General features: G+C 40.8%; 1 protein-coding gene across 1 annotated transcript in view; it reads right to left on the bottom strand.

The window, feature by feature from the left end:
• LOC132820891 (cilia- and flagella-associated protein 44) overlaps positions 1-20,938 on the bottom strand; it is a 162,042-nt gene that overhangs the window by 105,343 nt on the left and 35,761 nt on the right. Inside the window, exons 8-13 of the mRNA XM_060833249.1 lie at positions 17,316-17,468; positions 16,257-16,304; positions 10,441-10,540; positions 6,141-6,235; positions 3,339-3,548; positions 1,107-1,217 (exon numbers count right to left, since the gene is read on the bottom strand). Coding sequence (XP_060689232.1) covers positions 1,107-1,217; positions 3,339-3,548; positions 6,141-6,235; positions 10,441-10,540; positions 16,257-16,304; positions 17,316-17,468 — 717 coding nt within the window. The remainder of the gene's footprint in view (positions 1-1,106; positions 1,218-3,338; positions 3,549-6,140; positions 6,236-10,440; positions 10,541-16,256; positions 16,305-17,315; positions 17,469-20,938) is intronic.

The raw sequence follows: 20,938 nt of genomic DNA, 5'->3' as shown, positions 1-20,938 counted from the left end.
CGTCGGCCAAGCAGAGTTGGTTTTAGTTGATTGTGGCCTCGATGCTTGTGCTATTGGCTGTTTCAGGGACACTGAGGTTAGCACACCTGTTCTACCAGCTGATGTGGAGAATCTATCTCAAACAGCGATGATGGAATTTCTCAAGGGTCTTGAGATGGTGTTGATATGTAGTCTAAGTTTCTGAGCCATATATAAGAGTCAGAACAGTTTGGATCGCATATCCACAAGGATCTTGGTATCAGTACAGATGTCACAATCATTGAAAACTCTCATCTTTAGACATCCAAAGGCAGCATTCACAGATTTAATGAGATGCCAAATCTCCACACTGTTGTCAGCCTTAGAAGAGAAGTAGCTTCCAAGGTAAAGAAAATGTTTCACGTTTGGGAAAATTTCTCCATTGATCTTAATGGAGGGATGGACCAGAACTTGACCTGGGATAAATTGGTAAAGGATTTGAGTCTTCTTGAGGTTGAGGCTGAGGCTAATTCTTTGATATGGTTCCACAGAGTCATTAAGCGAAGCTTGAAGTTTTTCTTCCCAAAGAGTACAGAAGACATTGTAATCCACATGGTCAAGTTCCACAAGCGATGTCAGTGTTTGTTTACAGGATGGATGAAAACCTTTTACACCTCAACTAGTTGAAATCTGAGAAAAAACAACATCCACTGGGAAGCTTGATCTTTACAAGTTGGAGAACTGTGATGATGAAGATGGGGAAACTATGAGACATCCCTGACTGACTTCAGTCTTGACCTCAAAGGATCCTGTCATGTTAACATCAGTGAACACTATCACCAACATCTTGGGATGGAGGAGATGGAAGATGTTGATGAATTCCTCTGGACAGGTGGCCTTTGACCGGATCTTCCATAGCACTTCCTGGTTGATTGAGTCAGGTGTTTTACTCTAGCATGGTTCCAATACCTCACAGTAATCTGGATCTGACTGTTAAAAAATAATTCAATATTTCCCATGTCTTATTTGCATAAACTATATAATCCCATTTGATACTTTGGAAATTATAGGTGAAAAACATGTTCAACAATGCCACATAGAATCAATTTTTCATTTCAGTCCATAAAAGAATATTGCAAGATACATACATGGGTTGGTGGAGACCACTCCAAGCTCACAACTGGTCCTGGTACAGTGATGAATCCCACTGGTGTATATTTATTCCCAGTTAGAAAGAAAAACACGGTGCTGTCTGTGCTCTAAGGGAAGAAGAAACATTGCAACCTGGAAAACGCTCATTTTAAATTACTACACTTAGGGCTGAATTTAACAAGGCACCACAATCACCCCACATTTAAACGTTTGACAGCTCACTTGTGATTCCAATGAGTGCCCACAGCAAATTTAACTGAAGCAACAGTAATTGGTTTAAGATATGGATTAAAGCCAGTCTGATTTTAGAGAGCTATAGCTAATTTGGTGACTGGCAGTTCTGGTCTGATAGGAGCAGAGGCAGCACTGACAACTGCTGGTAAATCAGGCAATTCTAACATGTCAATGAATGTTGTAAAGACTGGAGTTGGGGGTCTCAACGAGCACAGTATATAGGTATGTATATTCAGTAGATAGACTATGCTGAATTCAAGAGGATGAAACAGACAGCAATAAAGTGCAGGATGACCTTGGTCTCCTATATGCCCCTCTAAGGATACCAGTACCAGGGTTCCCAGATGTTTACCTGGCATGAGGAAAATAGCAGTAGCAGCCAGGCTGAGGTCCTCAAGTTCCAATTAATTGGTCATTTAGGAGGGTCAATAGGCCCAAGGAGGGGCAGGCTGCCTAATATCTCCCCTTCTCTCTGTGGGATTTCAGACCACTCAGAAGCAGGTGAGTAGGCAGGGGGAAGGCAGCTCCACTTCAAACCCATCAGTGGGGAATTCAAAAAATCCAGTCTATAGGGAATGTTTCTCATTTCTCACACTGCAAGAACAAATGGCGAAACAACGGCACTAATCGAATATATACACGGTAAAAACATTTAGGTTTGCATGTCCCCACCAATCACACTTCAGGCAAGGTAAATAAGGTCATAGTCTGACCTGAAGGGTTAGTCTAAAATCTGAACTCATTCAAAAAGGATTTAATGCCCCGAGCAGCACTGCACAATCTAATACATAAAATAGTGTATGATTCAACCGACTGTGAACATTATCAGAGGGCATGTATTACGCTGTTATTATACCGTCAGTCTAAATCTCTATCTCAGAAGTAATTCTGGATTTTCCACATTAAATCGACATAGATTTGACAATGCCGAATGTATTGCTTTTAATTGGATCTTCCCATTAATGTTAAACTGTAGTTTGCTAACCCTTAAATCAAATATTATGGAATTAGTGCAAATACTGTTGTAGTTCTGCAGGTGTGTCAGCCATAGCTCAACAGATAGCACACTCATCTCTAATCAGAAGGTTGTGAATTACTTGGCCCATTCTAGAAACATGAGCAGAAAAATCCAGGTTTGGCACTTCAAGTACAGTACTGAAGGCGTCACCCTGCATCTTTTGCATGAAATATTAGACAGATGCCTCACATGGCTGCTTCGGTGGACTTACAAGTCCGATTTTAAAGATGCGCAGGTGAATGATCTGGTGAACATTGTTCCATCAATCAAAGCACTAAAACAGTTTATCAAGTCATGGCCATATTGCTGTTTGATGATGACAGGAAAAATGTAAGCAACTTTCATTTGGCTATTTTTAATCTACTTTTCCTTCAATAAATCAACTTATAAATAATTTCCCAATGTAAGAGCTTAGATAAAATTTTAAAATCTCAAGATTGCATATTCCAAATCACAGCAAATGTATATTTTGAGGGTTTTTTTTCAAATAAAGGCCTTCTTTGGTCATTTTTATCGCATCCTGTTTCAAAATATGTTTTGATTGGACAGTCTTCCCTTCAGCAGTGAGAGTTTTCAATCAAGTTTGTGTACACATGAAATGCGTAGTTTTCGGATTGACTCAGCGTCAGAAGCATTATGAGGGTAGTTAGGAGTGACTACTTATTTCATGAGTTAGAATCTGAGATTTTTTTTACTGCAGAAGAAATGCTCAGGCAGAGTGGAAGAAATCTGAAGGACTGTACTGGTTAAGATGAGTACCTGAAACCATGCAAGTAACCATGCAGGTTAGGTATTCTGCAGCATAGCTACAATGAAAGATGCAGGAGTCTGACTACATGAGAACAGCATGAGCCGTGAGATGAGATAACAGTGGAGAGCAAAGTCAGACAGATTAGTGGTTGGATAGAGTAATGGAACAGTTCAGGTCCCAAGTTACTATCAATGCATTTTAAATATGTTTTATGTATATACTTACACCTGTGGCAAGCATTTTTCCATTATGTTCATAAGCAATAGCAGAGACAGCAGCTGTGTGTGGCTTCAAGGCCTCTTTTAATCGAAACTCAATCTCACCAACTTCCGATCGGCCAGCAACATGTGCAAGGCCTTGTGGGTTATAGATTTCCAAGATCCTGATAACACCATCTTCAAACCCTACAGCTATCATATTTCCCTTTGGGTACAGCTGCAAAGGAAAATATTTTAGATTTAGAGTCATACATCATGGAAACAGACCCTTCGATCCAACTAGTCCACGCCGAACATGATCCCAAACTAAACTAGTGCTATGTGCCCACGTTTGGCCCAGAGGTGTTTTTGCATATTTTAGAATTCCACATAAATACATGCTAAAAATCATCACTTTAAAATTGTAGCTAGGAAGAGAACGTCATCTCCAAAAACTTATTTTGGTTGGCAGAAGGGACAGCAGACATAAATAGCATACTATAAATATCGATACGTATCCATCACTACTGATGACTGAAAGCTCATCACATCATATTGGCTGACATTTTGCAGTTTGATGACACGATAATGGTGCTCACCTCAAATCAAATGACAGATGTGCATACTGTGATATCAACGTCAAAAATCTGAGTTTGAAGGAGCAAGAATCTAACACCTTCGTAAGACCCAACAGTGCTGTGCAGTGTGGGTGGAATACATGCTTGAATCAGTTTTTTCGACATGAGTCACTTCACAAAATTAAAAATTTAAACACGGTTTTAAATAGTGCAAAAAGAGAATCAGAATTATTTTGATACTGTACAGGTTTTAATGTATCAGCCAAAGTTATGGATTCAAATGCCACTCCACGGACTTGAGCACACAATCTGGGTGACTACAATGGAAATACTGAGAGGATGCTGTACTCCTGGAGGTCTTTGGGATGATTAATTAAAAAAAGGTCCTTTCTACTCTCTCAAGTGGATAGAAAGTAACCAATGACACTATCTGAAATCACAGCAAGGGAGTTATCACCTGTACACTCACCATTATTTATCCCTCAACCAGCATCACTCAAATGGATTATCTTGTCACTAACGCATTGCCTTTTATGGGAGCAAGGTCCGCATAAAGTGACTGCTGCATTTTCAACATTACAATGTGAAACCTAATGAATCTTGCTGTGGAAGTTCAAACTGATATCACTTATTCTTAGTTGGTTGTCATTGAAGCTCATTCAGCTGCCAGGCTCTGATTTATTGATGTGCAACAAGCTTTAAGATTATCACAGCACATCAGCAACCAAATCATAGAATCCCTATAGTGTGGAAACAGGCCTTTCTTTCGAACAAGTCCACACCAACCCTCTGAAGAGTAACCCACCCTGACCCATTCCCCAACCCTATTAATCTACATTTACCCTGACTAATGCACCTAACCTAAACATCCCTGAACACAATGGGCAATTTAGCACGGCCAAACCTGCACATCTTTGGAATGTGGGAGGAAACTGGAGCACGCGGAGGAAACCCACACAGACACAGGGAGAATGCAGTCACCCGAGGCTGGAATTGAACCCGGGTCCCTGGCGCTGCGAGGCAGTAGTGCCAATTACTGAACCACCGTGTCACCTAATCTTCAGCAGATCTCTGCTCTCTAAAAACCCTCCATTATATTTCGTCTTCTCTTGTCCTACTTTGTGTGGCCTCTGCTCATGTCCCAGACATGCTCAAAGTAAAGAGAGAATCTACTGATCCACCCTCTCCGAAAATCTGGCCTTGCAAAATTTTTTAACCTCAGCAAAATCAAAACAGAATATCGGCACCTGCCACATCCCATCTTTCACTTACACTTTATTCGACAATAGAACATATCTAGAACTTGAAGAATTGCTGTGACAACCTGAAGAGGTAAACCAGCGAACAGCCTGTAAAGAGCTGATGATCCTTTGATTTTTTTTTATTCTTTCATGGGATGTGAGTATTATTAGCAAGGCCAGTATTTGTTGTCTATCTGCCCTCAACAATGTTGTGGTGAACCAGCTGAACTGCAGCAGTCCACCTAGTGTGGATACTTCCACAGTGATAATAGGAAGGGAATTCCAGGATCCAGTGACACTGAAGGAATGGTGACATAATTGCAAGTGAAGATGGTGTGACTTGGAGGGGAATTTACAGAGGATGGTGTTCCAAACATCTGCTGTCTTTGATTTTTGATGGTAATGCCCACAATGTTGATAACAGCATTTGATGATGTTTCCAGTAGGAGGGATGGACATGTGTCCTTTATACTGATTAGCTGCATCCTAAATGTTTATGGTTCTGTTCCATAACATCCATATCTCTCTGAAACAACAACTGTGTAGTCTCCCTTTTCATTTAAATCATATGCTGCTTTTCTGTTCTTCTTGCTGAAGTGGACAAGTTCACATTTTTCCAGACTGTATCTCAAGTGACATTTTATTGCCCACTCTGCTGTTCTATCTATATCTCTTTGCAGACATATTATATCCTCACAAATTGCATTCCTATCATCAGCAAATTTGCCTACCATGTTCCAGATCTCTCCAACAAGTTTGACCCCAAAGTTGCTAGTTAAAAACCACCCCATTTTGAATCTTCATTATACAAACTGCAGCCCTAATTTTCTGAGTATGCATCAGCATTGAGGAATATTATCCGTTCTTTGTGCCTGTCAAAAAATGTGCAGGCATGGTCCCAATCACCACTGTATTCTTGCTAAATTCTTTTTCATTGGCAACTTGTGACCATTGCAAAGACATCAGTTCACTCAAATGTTGCAGAAACAACTGCAATGAAATTGCACATACCACAAGAGGTGCCCACGTGAGTGCAGTTCCTCCTTGACTGTATTGCACAATGGCCATGGTTTTTTTTCTTACAAAGTCATAGATGCGTACCGTGCCTGAAATTGTAAAGGAAAATAAAACAAACATCTGAGCAAGTATCAGGATTGACTTCCTGATTAAAAAATCACTGATAAAACTAGCATTGACATAACATAATTCACAGATAGTTCTGTGGCATCAGAGAAAGCAACTCATCTGAAGCAATTCTCACTTCTACATAAACATTTATGAAATGTGCACACGGAGCACAAAATCAAGATCTGTTCTAACGTAAAAATATGGAGCTTGATAAAAGAAGAGTATAATAATCTGCAGGAGGATGAAGGATGGCTAGCAGAATGGGTAGGCAGGTGCCAGCAGCCAGTTAATCTGGAGACTAAACAAAATGCTGGAGAAATTCAGCAGGTCTGACAGGATTAAGATAGAAACAGAGTTAATGTTTTGAGTTCAATATGACTCTAAACCTGAAAACAATAGGCAAAAGATTCATTCTCAGATGCTATCAGACCTGCTGAGTTTTTCACTATGTGTATTTATTATTTTATTACCTTAGGTTCCAGAACTTTTGAAGTTACTTATCTAATCTGCATGGAGAACTCCTGGTTTCCTTCTATGCAAACCACTTTCTTTCCCCTCCTAAGAGCAACAAATCTTTGGATTTATTCTTCATAAAGATTGACGTATCCATCCTCTACCTCTAAAACAATCCCCAGTCTCACTCACTTTAGCCTTATTTTATGAATTATAATCATAGAGAAATAACAAAATAGAAACAGGCACTTTGGTCCAACTTATCCATGCCAATCAGATTTCCTAAATTAATACAGTCCCATTTGTCAGGATTTGGTTCATACCCCTTCAAAATCTTCCTATTCATATAACCATCTAGATGCCTTTTAAATTGAACCAGCCTCCACCACTTCCTCTGGCAGTTAATTCCATACATACACGACTCTTTGCCCCTTAAGTCCCTTATAAACCTTTCCCTTCTCACCTTAAACCTATGCCCTCTAGTTTTAGACCCCCTTACCGTGGGAAAAAAGACCTTAATTAGTCACCCTATCCATTCTCCTCATGATTTTATAAACCTCCATAAGGTTACCCCTCAGCCTCTGATGCTCTAGAGAAAATAAGTCCAGTCTATTCAGCCTCTTCCAATAGCTCAAACCTTCCTACCCTGGCAGCATTCTTAAAGTCTTTTCTGAAATCTTTCAATTCTGCAGGAAACCAACCTTTTCCCTTCTCAATTACCTTTCCACTCAACTTCTACCATTCAACATTCTGGTCCTTGTGTTATCTCTGCCATTGTTGATGGCTCCACTCTCCACCAAAACACCATTATGATCTCAAACTCAGAAGTGCTCACCATTGATTCTTTGCACCTTACTAAACACTAATTTCTTATCTCCAACCTTCATTCCCGACTGAAGGTACTTGAAACATCATTGCGTCCCAACGCAGAGCATATCCTCCTCAAGTTCATGTTTAAATCCTTTCAGTGCAGTGTCAAGCCATCATAAGAGCCATCATTTACCAACTCTGTGATTCCGGCCCTGGTATTTTATCGCTCTGGTCATTTTTTCAGAGTTGTGTCATCCTTTTGCAGTGTCTTGTCTCCATTGTCCAGCTTTATGGTACAACTGTTACAGGGTATTATTCTTAACCATTTGAACTTAAACATTTGATTTCATACATGGAATGATTTCCTATCCCCTTTCTGAACTTTCAGCTCAGCAGTTACACAAATATCGAATATCAGCTGCTTCCTTTTCTCAGTTTACACAGCAACATCACTACAGGCATCTCTCCTTTTCAAAATATACCAATGAAACCCACCTCTATCATTTTGATCGGCTAGATGTGTTAACAGACCAGTTTTTTGACATCTAGAACAAATTTAATCACTTGCCTGCCTCACCCCCAGATTGAACCAGTCTGCCCACATTCTCAGATCTTTATGGTTCATTGATGGGATTCATTTATTGCCCAACCCTAATTGCCCTGGAGTAAGTTGTGGGGATCTGCCTTCTTGAACCACTGATGTTCTTGGGGGATAGGGACATGTACTGTGCTGTTAGGGAGGGAGTTCCAAGAACTTGACTCAGCAATAGTGAAGAAAGTGATATATTTTCAAGTCAGGATGGCGTCTGGCTTGGGTGGGAGCTTGCAGGTGACAGTGTTCCCATTTAACTATAGCCCTTGACTTCTAAGTGGTAGAGGTTGCAGATTTGGAGAGTGTTGTCAGAGGACTGAATAATTAATTGATTTGATTTATTGTCACATGTGCCTAAATACAGTGAAAAGCTTTATTTCTTAGCAGTACAGGTAGATCGGTGGCAAGGACATAAGCCATGGTGAGTTAATGCAGTGCATCATCAGATAGTAAACACCAGTGCTATCAGTGAGGAAGGGATGTGAAGTGGTTTGAATGGTGGAACTCTCTGACTAATTCAAGCCAAACATGTCTTTCCTCTACCAGTGCAACCTTTCTACATGTTTTTGTCTCCTCCAAGCCTGACTTCACTCTACTTCCTCATCTCCCATCCTTCTGTATAAATTCTGCTGTATTTATCTTTTAGCACACTCAATTCCACCCATCCATTACTCCGATTCCTGCTAGCATATGTTAGTTCCTCATTTCAGGTTGAATATTCAAATTCATCTGTTTCATCTCTCTCTTCCTTGACAACCTCCTTTAGCCCCCTGGTCCAACACTCCAAAACCTCCATTCTATTGAAATGGGCCTCCCTCAGTCTACACCCATCAACCAAAAGAGAGCCTCAAATGACTAAATCCTAAACTCTAATCCTCTCCCTTAATTCCATTCTCAGTCCACCTATGCTATTATGGACCTACACTGCACCTAGTCTTTCACTGTTGCTGGGTAAAAAAATCAAAAAATTCTTACCTAATATCATGGTAAATGTACATGGTAAACATAGAGTTACAGAGTCATAGAAATGTACAGCATGGAAACAGACCCTTCAGTCCAACTGACTAGATATCCAAAACTAATCTTGTCTTATTTGCCAGTACTTGGCCCATATCCCTCTAAACCCTTCCTATTTATATATCCATCCAGATGCCTTTTAAATGTTGTAATCGTACCAGCCTCCACCACTTCCTCTGGTAACTCATTCTATACACGCACCATCCTCTGTATGAAAATGTTGCTCCTTAGGTCCTTTGATTAGATTAGATTAGACTTACAGTGTGGAAACAGGCCCTTCGGCCCAACAAGTCCACACCGACCCGCCGAAGCGAAACCCACCCATACCCCTACATTACCCCTTACCTAACACTACGGGCAATTTAGCATGGCCAATTCACCTGACCCGCACATCTTTGGACTGTGGGAGGAAACCGGAGCACCCGGAGGAAACCCACGCAGACACGGGGAGAACGTGCAAACTCCACACAGTCAGTCGCCTGAGTCGGGAATTGAACCCGGGTCTTCAGGCGCTGTGAGGCAGCAGTGCTAACCACTGTACCACCGTGCCGTCCTGTGTAGGTCTTTCCCCTCTCACCCTAAACCTATGCCATCTAGTTCTGGACTCCCCCACCTCAGGGAAAAGACCTTATCTATTTATCCTATCCATGCCCCTCATGATTTTATAAACTGCTATAAGGTCACCCCTTAGCCTCTGACACTCCAGGGAAAAGAGCCCCAGCCTAATCTGCCTCTCCATGCAGCACAAACCCTCTAACCCTAGCAACATCCTTGTAAATCTTTTCTGAATTCTTTCAAGTTTCCTTCCTATAGGGGGGAGAGACTAGAACTGCATACAATATTTCAAAAGTTGCCTAATCGACGTCCTGTACAGCTGCAACATGACCTCCCAACTCCTATACTCAATACTCTGACCAATGAAGCAAAGCATACTGAATGCCTCCTTCACTATCCTAACTACCTGCTGCAGCTCCACTTTCAAGGAACTATGAACGCTAAGGTCTCTTTGTTCAGCTACATTCCCTAGGACATTTCTACTAAGTGTATGAGCAGTGCAAGAAGGCAGTTCCAATCCATTTTCTCATGAGCAATTAGGGATGGGCAACAAATTCTGGCATTGCTGGGGGGGAGAGCACATCCCATGAATGATAGAATCAAATATAAAGCAGAGTAGTTACTTTTGTTTGTCAGTTTCATTGCCTTAAAGTGATTCTATTTAACTCCAAAAGATACTTATTTTTCTGAAAGAAAGCTAACTAAATTGCAACTACATCTAATCATTTTTTATTTAAGTGAAGAAGTCAAACCCACAGTCAAGTGTTGTTGTTGCCATCAGATAGGTGAGTGGTGAAAGGTCCAAAGCCTGGATCGGTCCAGCATGGAAAGAAAACAGGCACTCAGGGTCTTGGGTCTGCAAAGTTCAGAAAAAAGATTAATATACTGAGAAAAATTGAACACTGAAAGTAACAAGTTTGAAGGATGCAATGTTCATACAAGGTGTTTCCTTTATCTGACAGATTTAATCAATAACAGTAGGAGAGATATCAGTTCTGGGAAATGGAGAAACCAGCTACATTTTACAACTACTACTAGCAAGAAGGATGTCAGTTTGGAACAGGGCAAAAAATAGAGTATCATACACCTTAGGGCCTAAGCACAACCATTGATGATGAAGTGATTAAAATCAGGATGTGGAAGATCTCAGGGTTAGAGATGTATGGATACATCACAGCAGTGTTGGCACACATTACAGAATTTCAGAAAGCATGATTTGAAATCAAGGATAGGAATTTTTAAACTAATATATTCCTTGTCCAGAAATCAATGCTGGTCAGCAAACAATGGAATAATATGAGTACATGACTCTGATCTGAATTAAAACATGGGCAGCAGAATTTTGGACCCTCATGTGGGACATCAGCTTAGACTTAGACTTAGACTTAGACTTACAGTGTGGAAACAGGCCCTTCGGCCCAACAAGTCCACACCGACCCGCCGAAGCGCAACCCACCCATACCCCTTACCTAACACTACGGGGAAATTAGCATGGCCAATTCACCTGACCCGCACATCTTTGGACTGTGGGAGGAAACCGGAGCACCCGGAGGAAACCCACGCAGACACGGGGAGAACGTGCAAACTCCACACAGTCAGTCGCCTGAGGCGGGAATTGAACCCAGGTCCCTGGCGCTGTGAGGCAGCAGTGCTAACCACTGTGCCACCGTGTTACCTATACAATACATTCAAATAGCCAAGTCGAGAAGTAATAAAAGATGAATGAAGGTTTCAGCAGACATGTGCAAAGTAATCAATGTTGGTGGAAATAGGGTGTCTTAGTCATGACATGAATATAAGATCAGAAGCCTAACTTGGGGGGGGGGGGGGGGGTCAAGTATAACACCAAGTTGCCAACAGGACTGGCTTAATCTCAGGAGGGTTGCCAGGGAGGAAGGATAGAATCAGGAACAAAATTTAGACTGACAATCGAAAACCATGACTTTGATCTTCACAATAATTAACTGGAAGGCATTTCTGCTTGTCAGATGTCAAATAAACAGGATAACGGCAGGAATGAAAACCATAGTTGTTAAGGATTCTTAAACTATTGGGAATACTTCTACTGGAGCAATGAAAGTTTTATAGAAGTGTTCAAAATATGAAGGTCTCCAATGGAATGAAAGGAAAACGCTGATTTTGAAGACAGTGATGAGAAACATTAATTTATAATTATTGGAATAAGGAATGGGGTTTGTGATTTTTGAGAAGATTTGTAGCTCAGGTTAAGGTTCAAATTGTAAGTTTGCTCACTGAGCCAGTAGGTTTGTTCTCAAACGTTTCATCACCATGCTGAGAAACATCATCAATGAGCCTCCGTTGAAGCACTGGTGTTCTGTCCCACTTTCTATTTAAGTGTCTGGGTCTGTTAAGGTGGGTGATATCATTTCCAGTTCTTTTTCTCAGAGGTTAGTAAATGGGGTCTAGATTGATGTATTTATTGATGGAGTTCCGGTTTGAATGCCAGGTCTCTATGAATTCTCATGCATGTCTTTGTTTAGCCAGTCCTAGGATGGATGTGTTGTCCCAGTTGAAGTGGTGTTCTTCTTCGTCTGTAAGGATACTAGTGATAACTGGTCATGTCTTTCGGTGGCTAGCTGGCACTTGTGTATCCTGGTAGCTAGTTTCCTGCCTGTCTGTCCGATGTAGTGTTTATTGCAGTCCTTGCAGGGTATTTTGTATATGACATTTGTTTTGCTGGTTGTTGATACAAGGTCCTTTAGGTTCATCAGTAGCTGTTTCAATGTTTTGGTAGGTTTGTGGGCTACCATGATGCCAAGTGGTTGGAGTAGTCTGGTAGTCATCTCCAAGATGTCTTTGATGTATGGCAGTCTTTGATGTATGGCAGTCTGGCCAGAATCACTGAGCGTGTTGTGTCTACTTGTTTGGGTTTGTTATTTAAGAATCAGCGGACGATGTTTATCAGGTACCCATTGTTCTTGAATACATTGTACAAGTATTTTTTCTCTGCTGCTCCAAGTTCTTGGGTGCTATAATGTGTTGTGGTCCATTTAAATAAAGTCCTGATGCAGCTCCATTTGTGGGTGTTGAAATGATTGCTCCTGTAATTGAATATCTGGTCTGTGTGTATTGTTTTCCTGTAGACGCTGGTCTGCAGTTCTCCAGTGGCTGTTCATTCCACTGCGACATCTAGGAAGGGGAGTCTGTTGTTATTCTCTTCCTCCTTGGTGAAATTTATGACAGTTAGGATGCTGTTAATGATATGGGAGATTTCCTCTATTTTTTTCCATTTCATGATGACAAAGGTTTCACCCACATAGAGGACCCAAAGTTTGGGTCAGCTTGTGGGGATGGCTGTTTGCTCTAGTCTCTGCATAACTGCTTCTGCTAAGAATTGGTGATCCCATGGGTGTCCCGTTGATTTATTTGTAGGTCTTGTCGTTGAAGGTGGAGGGTAGTGAGGCACAGGCCGACTAGCTTGAGGATGCTGTCCTTGCTGATAGAGTTGGTGCTGTCTGGTGTTTGTGTCCTCGGTTGGTCCAGTAGTGAGGTCAGTGTTTCTTTAGCCAGGCTGACGTTAATTGATGCGAATAGGGCCATTAGGTTGAAGGAGACCATGACTTCATCCTCTTCTGTCTTTGCATCTTTGATGATGTTCAGGAATTCTTGGTGGAGTGGATGAAGTGGCTCAAGTCTTCCACTACGTATTTCAGTTTGTGGTGAAGTTCCTTTGCTACTCTGTATGTTGGTGTGCCGAGAAGTGAGATGATGGGTCTTGGGGGGGGGGGGGGCACCCTAGTCTGTATACCTTAGGTAATTTATTGAAACAGGGCATGTTGGATCCATCAGGTTTCATTCTTTGAAGATCTATCTTGTTAATTTTGCCTGATTTGTAGAGTTTCTTCAATTGTGCGGTGATATGGTTTTCTAGCTGTGGAATTGGGTCCATTGCCACCTGTTGGTAGGGGTCCGTATCAGTAGACAGTGAGATCACCTTTTCAATGTACTGTGCTCTGTTTAGGATGACGATCATGAGCCCTTTATCTGCCAGTAGGATTACAATATTTCTGTCTTTTCTGAGTCCTTCTGGGGCTTTCCTTTCCTGTGTGGTGAGGGTGTTCCCTTCTTTCTACCCGCTTAGTGTTGGTGCTACTATCTGTCCGATGGTCTGCTGGGTTTCTTCCATAAGTCTGTTGTCTTTTAGGGTTGATTCCAGTGCTGCTAGGAAGTCCTTTTTGTCTGGATCTCTGTAGTTATAGTTCATTCGTCTTACTAAGATGGCTTTTTCCGTATCTGCTAGTGGTCAGTCCAACAGGCTTTTTAACCAAGCTTCTGAATTATCTGTGTTGTTCCTTTGTACGAGCTTGTCCAGTTTTTCATGTAGGGCTAGTTTCTTCTTTGTCTTGGTCTGCTGTTTGTTTGATGGTCTAACATGCTTGTCCATTCCTGGTCAGTCACGTTGGCATACAAAGCTTTTTGGCACAATATTGTCCGTTTGTTTATGTGAAGGTGGTGTGGGCATCATTAATCATTTCTCGCAACATCCTGTGGCTGTTCTGTTCTGCTATTCTTTTGGCTTGAGGGGTGTTGAGAGACGGTTTGTATTTGACATTTCTTGGTAATACCTATTTCCTGAGGCATTCATGTAGGGAATATAGTTGTTCACGGGTGGCACTCAGTCGGACAGCGTTGGTTTCACATCTTTGGGTTAGTTTGAGTGTATTGCGCCCATAGGTGTTTGCCCATACCTAAGCTACAATTCTTCTCAAAAACCACAAACACCTGTGGATACAATACGCTCAGACAAGCCTGAAGATGGGAAACCAACGCCATACAACTGAGCGCTGCCTGCAGACAACTGTATTTCCTTCAATAAAGTATGTTATTTGTTTAACATATACTGTCAGTAATATATAAGAATAAATATTTATCCCATTAAATTGCCCAATTACACACATTAACTCTCTCTTACTGTCTCGCTGCAGGCAAAGTAGAAACTAAACCAGATTTATCTGCAGATTTTGGCTTTCTGGGACTCAAACACTCTTTCAAAAGAATAAACAGGTTTCACCATGAACTGATGCAGAGGGTTTTCTTTTCAGAAACAAGAGAGATCAGCTGGAGGAAAAGAGAATTTAAAAAAGTGCTAGAGAAACTCAGCAGATTCGGAAGAATCTGTGCAGAGAGAAACAGAATTAATATTGAGTCCAATAGGGCTCTTCTTCAGATATTGTACTCCAAACATTCACTGCATTTCCCTCTCCACAGATGTTGCCAGACCTGTTCAGCTTCCCCAGCATTTTCTGTTTCTTTTCCAGATCTCTCGCATCCACAGTATTATCCTTTAATTAGAGAAAACCTCTTTCAACCATGATTTGGAGGTGTCAGTGTTGAACTGGGGTGTACAAAGTTAAAAATCACACAACACCCGGTTATAGTCTAATAGGTTTATTTGGAAGCACTAGCTTTCGGAGCGCTGCTCCTTGTCACAACCGCCTGATGAAGGAGCAGCGCTCTGAAAGTTAGTGCTTCCAAATAAACCTGTTGGACTACAATCGGGTGTTGTGTGATTTTTAGCTCTTTCAACCAATCCCTGTTTAAAAAGGTCCAGCAGAGCCTACACCAAAGTAAGCAGTTATCACCAGTCATATAATTTATAGGAAGTCTAGTTAATAAAATCTCCAATGTTCACTGTAAACTTCCAATAACCTCTTTTAAAACTATACCATATCCACAAAACTTGAAATAAATTAATTTTTAAACAGTGTTTCAAAATCTAAGTCCTCCAAGCATTTAATGACCCCTTGACAATCAATAGCGTTACCATCACTGAACCTTCAACCAGAAGCTGAACTCGACTAGCCATATAAATACAGTGGCTACATGAGCAGATCAGAAGCTGCAAATTCTGTAACACGCATTTCCTGAGCCTTTACAGTCTATCCACTATCCACTATCAATAAAGTACAAATCAGGAATGTGATAGAATGCTCTTCACTTGCCTGAATGAATGCAGCTCCAGTAACAATACCAGTAAGACAATACCATCCATGACAAAGCAGCCTACTTGATGGAACCCCATCAAACACCTTCTGCATTAAATCTTCAATCACCATTGCAGCAGAAGTGTGCTCCATCTACAAAATGCACAGCAACAACTCACCAAGGCTCCTCCAACATTTTCCAAATCCATGAGTTCTACCACCCAAAAGGACAAGGGGACACCATCACTTGCAAACTCCCGTCTATGTCACTCATTTTCCTGACTTGGAACTATATTGCCATTCCATCACTGTCACTGGGTCAAAATCCTGGAACTCACTTCCTAAAACTATGGGTATTCCTACACTGCATGGACTGCAGTAGTTCAAGAAGGCAGCTCACTATAACCTTCTCAAGGGCAATTAGGTCAGGCAATAAATGCTGGTCTAGCCAGCGATGCACACAGCACAAGAATGAATAAATAAATATAGGTTATGGGTGAAGAGATATTCATGTAGGCAAGAGAAAGAAAAAGATAAGAGTTGAGGCAGAAAAGGAGATAGATTAATGTTATACTAACAGCCAGTTCTTATTTACTTAATTAACCAAAAACACTTTCTTGTACTTACAATATTTGAAAAGGAGAGGTCCAGTTTCCAGATTTTGCCATTGGCATCCTAGGAGAAAAAAATGATCAGTTTCCCTTACCTGTGTTAATTTAGCAAACTCAAATATCAATACCTTATCATAAAAGCCACTGGCTATTATGGAGTTTCTAAAGATATGAGAGCAGATTTTACTTTAGGTGCAATAATTCAGTGGCATGATTCTTGAATACAAAAATAAAGGGTGGGACAAAGAGCCAAACTGTGGGCCCCTACATTCTACTGGTACTTGCAGAATCTGTTGTGAACTATGACAGAAGAGAGTGACCAGGGTATTAAAACAATGAAAAATCACAGGCCAACGTAGTAACAACATTAGCACTGTACCAGTTCTGGCTCTGAAAAGCTCAAGCCTTCCTGAAGCTTCCAACAGCAATTTTCCTCCCTTCCCCAGAGTGTGCTGCTACTCAATGCAGGAAAACATCTACCAACAATTTATCATTAAGGATAATCAGATGACATAATCCAAAATCCCAAAGCTGTGTTACAGCCTTAGTCCACCAAACTGGAGCAGTATTCTCCCCAAGAGAAAGCTCCCACTGGTTATCTTTAATTGCACACTTGCAACAGGCAACTGAGAGCTCGGGTGTACTGATGCATACTGGGCAATTGTGGAATGCTTACCTGTAGCATTTAAACTACTAAGGAAAAAAAGAGCAATAGCACTTTTCAAGAAGTACCTGGACTGATTCAACTGATTTACACTTCACCTTCCCACTGTTTGTTTTCAGAAGTATTTCTCACTGCTAACTTTTCTAATTTTGATTGGTATGTTCCTTTTTTTCAATCCTGATTCATTTGTCTCTTATGCTGAGCCACTTGACTAAGTATAATGCAGAATCTGTCACTGGAAGTGAATAACACTTACCAGATTACCATATTTATCCATAAAACAGTTAATATAAATTTATGTACCAGATTTCATAGCATTAAATGTTCCAATTCTTCTTACTACACATATTATGGTTTCTCTGTAAAATGCATGCAAATTATTTCTTTTTGAAACAAATCTTTTTAAAATACCTGGGCACACCAAATAAAGTTTGAGTCTTTGAATTTCACCATGAACTTGAGGTTAACATGCCTGCCAACATGCAATTCATTCATTGGTTCCATCTCTACTATAGAATCCTCATCATAAGACTCCGCTGTGTCAATGGTCTCAAAGTCCCAAACCTGAAATCAATGGAAACATTTCAGTTTTCAATTGGCTGAGAGACTACAAAATTCTGGTTGAGCACTATTTTGAGATTTCTTTTCTCCTCGAAAAGTATCTGTCTCACTTCGGTATGCCTCACTGACAATTCCAATGTTGCATGCTTCTTGATATCAAGTGTCATCCTCACTTAGAAAACGGGGATCATACTAGTAAGTAAGTAGAAATTTCTTTAGAAACAGAAAATAAAAACAATGGACAAGTTTCTAATAAGCACTGGTTTGGCTTCCCTTAAAGCATTGTGTCCACTTCTGGAACCACACTTTAGAAAGAATGTAAAGGCATTAGGCAGCGTGCTAAAAATATTCACGAGAATCATTCTCAAAGAATAAGGAATTTCAGTTATTTCGATAGATTGGTGAAGTTGAAATAGTTCTCTTTGGTGAAGAGATGGTTGAAAGGAGAATTGATCAAGGATACAGGCCAAGTGCTGGAAAATGGGATGAGAATAGCTAGCTGGTTGTTTTTGACCTGGTTGAACATGGTGGGCTAGAGGGCCTTTCTCTTTGTTGTAAATCTCCAGGATGCCAGGTGTTCAAATTCACGAGGGGTCTGGACAGAGTAAAATTGCTTCCATTGGAGGAATCATGAACCAAAAGACACAGATCTAAGATGCTCGGGAAAATAAGAACTGGAGACATGAAGAAAACCTTTTTTAATGTAATGAGCTGTTAAGAATGTGGAATTTACCATCTTAGAGCATGGGAAAGGGAGATTCATTCATAATTTTGAAAGGGAATTGGATCATTATCTGTAAAATTTTTTAAAATGCAGATTTAGAGGGATTCGGTGAGGTAGTAGCACTACAGGAATTGCTCATGAGAAAGGCTAAACACAGACACAATGAGTCATGGCCTCCTTTCATATTGTAACAATTTTATGATTCTATCTAAAACATGCTATAAATTTAATTTCTCTATCACTGGTATTCTCATGTACACAGGTGGCTTCCTGAAGGCTGTGGGAAACACCGCAAGTCAGTCACTTCATGCATCTTGGAAAGGTCTTGTGAAGCCTGGAAACTTTTGACAGTCAAGTTCAAAAGTTCTTGCCAACTTAGTCCATCCTTATGTAATAGTTTATGATGCATGGTTTGTTTCTCACATTGATTTAATGCCTAACATCTGCTATGCCTTTGAAGCACTCTTTCAGGATGCACTAGGTCAAAATGGGCATGTTTGCTTATGATTGCACAATGTCCAGCATCATTTATGACTCCTGAGGTACTGAAGGAGTCCATGCCTAAATGCAGCATGACCTGGGCAATTTCCAGACTTGAGGTGACAAGTGGCAAGTGTCAGGCGATGACCATCTCCAACAAAAGAGAATGTAACTATCACCCCATTAACATTCGCTGGCACCGTCATCACTGAACACCCAATTATCAACATTACAGGGATTACAATTGGCCAAAAACTGAACTCAACTCGTATTGTGGCTCCAATAGCAATTCTGAATGTAAGAATCATGCAGAGAGTAACTCACCTCCTGACCCTCCAAAGCCTGTCCACTATCTGTTAAGGCACAGGTCATGAGTCTGATGGAATACTCACCACTTGACTGGATGAGTTTAGTTCCAGCAACATTTAAGAAGCTGGACACCGTCCAGGAGAAAGCAGTCCACATCCACAAAATCTACTCCCTCCATCAATAGAAATAGAGTGTATTATCTATAAGATGCACCTCAGAAATTCGCCAAGGCTCTACAGATAGAACCTTTTAAACCCACAACCGTACCATCGAGAAGGTGAAGGACAGCAGGTACATGGGAACACCATCATATCCAAGTTCCCCTCGAAACCACTCATCATCCTGACTTGGAACTATATCACTGTTCCTTCAGTATCACTGAGTCAAAATCCTAGAATTCCCTCCCTAACGGCAATGTGGATATACCTATATCTAACCGATTGTAGTGGTTCAAGAAGGTAGCTCACCATCACTTTTTCAAGGACAATTAGCAATGAGCAATAAATGCTTCTTCAACCCCAGGGCATCAGTGGACTTCACCAGTTTCTTCATTTCCCCTCTCCACCCCCCCACACCTTACCCTAGTTCCAACCTGGCAACTCAGCACCGTCCTCATGACCTGTCCTACCTGCCAATCTTCCTGCCCATCTTTCCACTCCATCCTGCTCTCTGACCTGTCACCTTCATCCCCATCTCCACCCACCTATTGCACTCTTAGCTACTTCTCTCCAGTCCCACCCCCCTCCCATTTATGTCTCCACCCCGGAGGATCCCTACCTCATTCCTGATGAAGGGTTTTTGCTCGAAACGTCGATTTTCCTACTCCTTGGATGCTGCCTGACCTGCTGTGCTTTTCCAGCACCACTCTAATCTTGACTCTGATCTCCAACACCTGCAATCCTCACTTTCACCTAATAAATGCTGGTTCCCAGAATGATTAAAACAAAGATCTAGACAATAATTGGCAAACTTTGAAATGTGCATGTTTCAAAAAGAAAGCAATCAGCCATTAAATATTTCCTTTGAAAAAGATTTCCTCTTTTACCTGATCAAAAAACTATTGATCAAACACAATTCCTATGCGTGAAGAAATTTCCTAATTTCACTTAAGAGTCATAGAGATGTACAGCACAGAAACAGATCCTTTCATCCAACGTATCCATGCCAACCAGATATCCTAACCTAATCTAGTCCCACTTGTCAGCACTTGTCCCATATCCCTCTAAACCCTTCCTATTCATCGAGGGTGTAATTACTTCTTCCAAGGGGCCACATGAGAAACCTGAGTTGTGTTGGAGGGCCGAACCAAAAATAAGTTGAACATAATTCTGCTCAATATTAATTTTCTCCCATTGTAAAAAGTAATAACTTATATAGTTTTGCACTGAAACCTTTAATCAAAAGAGTAAGGATATTCTATTACAATAAAGATATGAAATTGTGGAGTAGGTCAAATCTAGAAGAAATAAACAGTAAAAACAATAATTTCAGTATTTCATTTTATTTTTAACATGTTAATCTCACAAACCAATAATGAAAAGTTGTTTCATTATTGGTCAGTATTACAAACAACAACCAACTCTGTACAAAAAGCAATAAGTGCTTTTGATGTTTTTCAGTTCATTTTACTTGTTTAGTGAGAAACATCCAGTCTGTTTTGGGCTTGAACAAATGCACTGAAATCTGGTTGAATGTCTGAGGTGGATATGCGAAGGACAGCTGAGAGGTGATCATCAGTGATAGAGGATCTGTATTTGGATTTGTTGAACTTCATCACTGAGAATGTCTGCATATATAGGTAGATCCAAAGAGGACTAGAATCCTCTGAACATGCCTCCGCATGTGTGGAAAGTTCTCCTCTTTGAGGGAAGAGTCAAAATCAAGCAGTGAGACTGACCTAAAGTACTCTGCCAGAAGTGTGTCAGACTGCAGGTCAATGAGTTCAAGCTGAACATCACTA

The sequence above is a fragment of the Hemiscyllium ocellatum genome, chromosome 12 (genome assembly GCF_020745735.1).
Source record: "Hemiscyllium ocellatum isolate sHemOce1 chromosome 12, sHemOce1.pat.X.cur, whole genome shotgun sequence".
NCBI lineage: Eukaryota > Metazoa > Chordata > Chondrichthyes > Orectolobiformes > Hemiscylliidae > Hemiscyllium > Hemiscyllium ocellatum.
This window is presented reverse-complemented; position numbering and strand designations above follow the sequence as displayed.